Consider the following 6,458-nt stretch of genomic DNA (forward strand, 5'->3'; position numbering starts at 1 on the left):
TAACGCAACGTAACGTAATCAACACTGCTAGCTAGCCAGCTAGCCCCGAATAGCAGCACAGTAGAAACTATTACACTCAACGGAACGACTTGATTAGTGTAGTGTCAACAACGCAGCCACTGCCAGCTAGCCTACATAGTCAACAACGCAGCCTCTGCCAGCTAGCCTACTTCAGCAGTACTGTATCATTTTAATCATTTTAGTCAATAAGATTCTTGCTACGTAAGCTTAACTTTCTGAACACTCGAGACGTGTAGTCCACTTGTCATTCCAATCTCCTTTGCATTAGCGTAGCCTCTTGTGTAGCCTGTCAACTATGTGTCTGTCTATCCCTGTTCTCTCCTCTCTGCACAGACCATACAAACGCTCCACACCGCGTGGCCGCGGCCACCCTACTCTGGTGGTCCCAGCGCGCACGACCCACGTGGAGTTCCAGGTCTCCGGTAGCCTCTGGAACTGCCGATCTGCGGCCAACAAGGCAGAGTTCATCTCAGCCTATGCCTCCCTCCAGTCCCTCGACTTCTTGGCACTGACGGAAACATGGATCACCACAGACAACACTGCTACTCCTACTGCTCTCTCTTCGTCTGCCCACGTGTTCTCGCACACCCCGAGAGCTTCTGGTCAGCGGGGTGGTGGCACCGGGATCCTCATCTCTCCCAAGTGGTCATTCTCTCTTTCTCCCCTTACCCATCTGTCTATCGCCTCCTTTGAATTCCATGCTGTCACAGTTACCAGCCCTTTCAAGCTTAACATCCTTATCATTTATCGCCCTCCAGGTTCCTCGGAGAGTTCATCAATGACCTTGATGCCTTGATAAGCTCCTTTCCTGAGGACGGCTCACCTCTCACAGTTCTGGGCGACTTTAACCTCCCCACGTCTACCTTTGACTCATTCCTCTCTGCCTCCTTCTTTCCACTCCTCTCCTCTTTTGACCTCACCCTCTCACCTTCCCCCTACTCACAAGGCAGGAAATACGCTCGACCTCATCTTTACTAGATGCTGTTCTTCCACTAACCTCATTGCAACTCCTCCAAGTCTCCGACCACTACCTTGTATCCTTTTCCCTCTCGCTCTCATCCAACACTTCCCACACTGCCCCTACTCGGATGGTATCGCGCCGTCCCAACCTTCGCTCTCTCTCCCCCGCTACTCTCTCCTCTTCCATCCTATCATCTCTTCCCTCTGCTCAAACCTTCTCCAACCTATCTCCTGATTCTGCCTCCTCAACCCTCCTCTCCTCCCTTTCTGCATCCTTTGACTCTCTATGTCCCCTATCCTCCAGGCCGGCTCGGTCCTCCCCTCCCGCTCCGTGGCTCGACGACTCATTGCGAGCTCACAGAACAGGGCTCCGGGCAGCCGAGTGGAAATGGAGGAAAACTCGCCTCCCTGCGGACCTGGCATCCTTTCACTCCCTCCTCTCTACATTTTCCTCTTCTCTCTCTGCTGCTAAAGCCACTTTCTACCACTCTAAATTCCAAGCATCTGCCTCTAACCCTAGGAAGCTCTTTGCCACCTTCTCCTCCCTCCTGAATCCTCCTCCCCCTCCCCCCTCCTCCCTCTCTGCAGATGACTTCGTCAACCATTTTGAAAAGAAGGTCGACGACATCCGATCCTCGTTTGCTAAGTCAAACGACACCGCTGGTTCTGCTCACACTGCCCTACCCTGTGCTCTGACCTCTTTCTCCCTCTCTCTCCAGATGAAATCTCGCGTCTTGTGACGGCCGGCCGCCCAACAACCTGCCCGCTTGACCCTATCCCCTCCTCTCTTCTCCAGACCATTTCCGGAGACCTTCTCCCTTACCTCACCTCGCTCATCAACTCATCCCTGACCGCTGGCTACGTCCCTTCCGTCTTCAAGAGAGCGAGAGTTGCACCCCTTCTGAAAAAACCTACACTCGATCCCTCCGATGTCAACAACTACAGACCAGTATCCCTTCTTTCTTTTCTCTCCAAAACTCTTTGGCCAGCTCTCCCGCTATCTCTCTCAGAATGACCTTCTTGATCCATATCAGTCAGGTTTCAAGACTAGTCATTCAACTGAGACTGCTCTTCTCTGTATCACGGAGGCGCTCCGCACTGCTAAAGCTAACTCTCTCTCCTCTGCTCTCATCCTTCTAGACCTATCGGCTGCCTTCGATACTGTGAACCATCAGATCCTCCTCTCCACCCTCTCCGAGTTGGGCATCTCCGGCGCGGCCCACGCTTGGATTGCGTCCTAACTGACAGGTCGCTCCTACCAGGTGGCGTGGCGAGAATCCGTCTCCACACCACGTGCTCTCACCACTGGTGTCCCCCAGGGCTCTGTTCTAGGCCCTCTCCTATTCTCGCTATACACCAAGTCACTTGGCTCTGTCATAACCTCACATGGTCTCTCCTATCATTGCTATGCAGACGACACACAATTAATCTTCTCCTTTCCCCCTTCTGATGACCAGGTGGCGAATCGCATCTCTGCATGTCTGGCAGACATATCAGTGTGGATGACGGATCACCACCTCAAGCTGAACCTCGGCAAGACGGAGCTGCTCTTCCTACCGGGAAGGACTGCCCGTTCCATGATCTCGCCATCACGGTTGACAACTCCATTGTGTCCTCCTCCCAGAGCGCTAAGAACCTTGGCGTGATCCTGGACAACACCCTGTCGTTCTCAACTAACATCAAGGCGGTGGCCCATTCCTGTAGGTTCATGCTCTACAACATCCGCAGAGTACGACCCTGCCTCACACAGGAAGCGGCGCAGGTCCTAATCCAGGCACTTGTCATCTCCCGTCTGGATTACTGCAACTCGCTGTTGGCTGGGCTCCCTGCCTGTGCCATTAAACCCCTACAACTCATCCAGAACGCCGCAGCCCGTCTGGTGTTCAACCTTCCCAAGTTCTCTCACGTCACCCCGCTCCTCCGCTCTCTCCACTGGCTTCCAGTTGAAGCTCGCATCCGCTACAAGAACATGGTGCTTGCCTACGGAGCTGTGAGGGGAACGGCACCTCAGTACCTCCAGGCTCTGATCAGGCCCTACACCCAAACAAGGGCACTGCGTTCATCCACCTCTGGCCTGCTCGCCTCCCTACCACTGAGGAAGTACAGTTCCCGCTCAGCCCAGTCAAAACTGTTCGCTGCTCTGGCCCCCCAATGGTGGAACAAACTCCCTCACGACGCCAGGACAGCGGAGTCAATCACCACCTTCCGGAGACACCTGAAACCCCACCTCTTTAAGGAATACCTAGGATAGGATAAAGTAATCCCTCTCACCCCCCCCCTTAAAAGATTTAGATGCACTACTGTTCCACTGGATGTCATAAGGTGAATGCACCAATTTGTAAGTCGCTCTGGATAAGAGCGTCTGCTAAATGACTTAAATGTTAAATGTTAATTGTCTGTCCTCATGATGCCATCTATTTTGTGACATGCACCAGTCCCTCCTGCAGCAAAGCACCCCACAACATGATGCTGCCACCCCCATGTTTCACAGTTCTGATGGTGTTCTTCGGCTTGCAAGACTCCCCTTTTCTCCTCAAAACATAACGATGGTCATTATGGCCAAACAGTTCTATTTTTGTTTCATCGGACCAGAGGTAATTTCTCCAAAAAGTACGATCTTTGTCCCCATGTGCAGTTGCAAACCGTAGTCTGGCTTTTTTATGGCAGTTTTGGAGCAGTGGCTTCTTCCTGACTGAGCGGCCTTTCAGGTTATGTCGATATAGGACTCGTTTTACTGTGGATATAGATACTTTTGTACCTGTTTCCTCCAGCATCTTCACAAGGTAATTTGCTGTTGTTCTGGGATTGATTTGCACTTTTCGCACCAAAGTACGTTCATCTCTAGGAGACAGAATGAGTCTCATGGTGGTCCCATGGTGTTTATACTTGCGTACTAATGTTTGTACAGATGAACCTGGTACCTTCAGGCATTTGGAAATTGCTCCCAAGGATGAACCAGACTTGTGGAGGTCTGCAATTTTTTTTATGAGGTCTTGGCTGATTTATTTTGATTTTCCCCTGATGTCAAACAAATAGGCACTGAGTTTGAAGATAGGCCTTGAAATACACCCACAGGTACACCTCCAATTGACTCAAATGATGTCAATTGGCCTATCAGAAGCTTCTAAAGCCATGACATAATTTTCTGGAATTTTCCAAGCTGTTTAAAGGCACAGTCAACTTAGTGTATGTAAACTTCTGACCCACTGGAATTGTGATACAGTGAATTTTAAGTGAAAATAATCTGTCTGTCAACAATCGTTGGAAAAATGACTTGTGTCATGCACGAAGTAGATGTCCTAACCGACTTGCAAAAACTATAGTTTGTTAACAAGAAATTTGTGGAGTGGTTGAAAAAACAGTTTTAAAGACTCCAACCTCAGTGTATGTAAACTTCCCACTTCAACTGTAAACGCTACTGGAACTTAAACTGAGTACAGGCACATATTTCAGTCCACTAAAAACGCAGACGGGAGCAGAAATGGATGTAGGTCTGTGATATCTAGACCAGAAACATCCAGACAGGAAACAGTAAGTCTTACCCTATTCCAGGCTCCAGGTATGAGGGGGGGTACATGGGGGTTGGGCTGCAGAGAGAGAACACACACTGTCAAGGAAACATCTAGTTTAATACTTGTCTCCACACAAAATATGAATTGTAACTGTTGCCTGTTATCTGTAAGAACCAGATGAGACAGTTAGCCTGGACATGTACCCCCCCCCCAGCGCGCGCGCACACACACACACACACACACCAGTCAAATCAATCACCCTGAGATCTGGACGAGCTAGCAGGACTTCCTGTAACAATCCATCTCAGAGGAGGAGATACAGTGAGGGGGAAAAGTATTTGATCCCCTGCTGATTTTGTACGTTGCCCACTGACAAAGTAATGATCAGTCTATAATTGTAATGGTGGTTTATTTGAACAGAGAGACAGAATAACAACAACAAAAATTCAGAAAAACGCATGTCAACAATGTTATAAATTGATTCACATTTTAATGAGGGAAATAAGTATTTGGCCCCCTCTCAATCAGAAACATTTCTGGCTCCCAGGTGTCTCTTATACAGGTAATGATCTGAGATTAGGAGCTGACTCTTAAAGGGAGTGCTCCTAATCTCAGCTTGTTACCTGTATAAAAGACACCTGTCCATAGAAGCAATCAATCAATCAGATTCCAAACTCTCCACCATGGCCAAGACCAAAGAGCTCTCCAAGGATGTCAGGGACCAGATTGTAGACATACTACACAAGGCAGGAATGGGCTACAAGACCATCGCCAAGCAGCTTGGTGAGAAGGTGACAACAGTTGGTGCGATTATTCGCAAATGGAAGAAACACAAAAGAACTGTCAATCTCCCTCGGCCTGGGACTCCATGCAAGGTCTCACCTTGTGGAGTTGCAATGATCATGAGAACGGTGAGGAATCAGCCCAGAACTACACAGGAGGATCTTGTCAATGATCTCAAGGTAGCTGGGACCATATTCACCAAGAAAACAGTTGGTAACACACTACGCCGTGAAGGACTGAAATCCTGCAGCGCCCGCAAGGTCCCCCCTGCTCAGGAAAGCACATATACATGCCCGTCTGAAGTTTGCCAATGAACATCTGAATGATTCAGAGGACAACTGGGTGAAAGTGTTGTGGTCAGATGAGACCAAAATGGAGCTCTTTGGCATCAACTCAACTCCCGTGTTTGGAGGAGGAGGAATGCTGCCTATGACCCCAAGAACACCATCCCCACCGTCAAACATGGAGGTGGAAACATTATGCTTTGGGGGTGTTTTTCTACTAAGGGGACAGGACAACTTCCCCGCATCAAAGGGACGATGGACGGGGCCATGTACCGTCAGATCTTGGGTGAGAACCTCCTTCCCTCAGCCAGGGCATTGACAATGGATCCTGGATGGGTGTTCCAGCATGACAATGACCCCAAACACACGGCAACAAAGGAGTGGCTCAAGAAGAAGCACATTAAGGTCCTGGAGTGGCCTCGCTCTCCAGACCTTCATCCCATAGAACATCTGTGGAGGGAACTGAAGGTTCCAGTTGCCAAACGTCAGTCTCGAAACCTTCATGACTTGGAGAAGATCTGCAAAGAGGAGTGGGACAAAATCCCTCCTGAGATGTGTGCAAACCTGGTGGCCAACTACAAGAAACGTCTGAACTCTGTGATTGCCAACAAGGGTTTTGCCACCAAGTACTAAGTCATGTTTTGCAGAGGGGTCAAATACTTATTTCCCTCATTAAAATGCAAATCAATTTATAACATTATTGACATGCGTTTTTCTGGATTTTTTTGTTGTTATTCTGTCTCTCACTGTTCAAATAAACCACCATTAAAATGATAGTATATTATTGTCAGTGGGCAAACGTACAGAATCAGCAGGGGATCAAATACTTTTCCCCTCACTGTAACCGCTCACCCTCACTCAGAAAGACACACACACTCCACAAAGCACCACAGAATGA

The 6,458-nt window shown here is 49.1% G+C and overlaps 2 protein-coding genes across 2 annotated transcripts in view; one reads left to right on the forward strand and one right to left on the reverse strand.

Moving 5' to 3' along the window:
* LOC115126863 (LIM domain-binding protein 1-like) overlaps positions 1 to 6,458 on the reverse strand; it is a 181,121-nt gene that overhangs the window by 17,596 nt on the left and 157,067 nt on the right. The window contains 1 exon segment of the mRNA XM_065001158.1: positions 4,524 to 4,568. Within this exon segment, the coding sequence (XP_064857230.1) occupies positions 4,524 to 4,568 (45 nt within the window).
* The window catches only part of LOC115122589 (LIM domain-binding protein 1-like), a 25,336-nt gene continuing 24,693 nt past the window's right edge, over positions 5,816 to 6,458 (forward strand). The window contains exon 1 of the mRNA XM_065002142.1: positions 5,816 to 6,114. Within this exon, the coding sequence (XP_064858214.1) occupies positions 5,816 to 6,114 (299 nt within the window). The remainder of the gene's footprint in view (positions 6,115 to 6,458) is intronic.

Source organism: Oncorhynchus nerka, linkage group LG15 (genome assembly GCF_034236695.1).
Source record: "Oncorhynchus nerka isolate Pitt River linkage group LG15, Oner_Uvic_2.0, whole genome shotgun sequence".
In the NCBI taxonomy this organism is placed as follows: Eukaryota; Metazoa; Chordata; class Actinopteri; order Salmoniformes; family Salmonidae; genus Oncorhynchus; species Oncorhynchus nerka.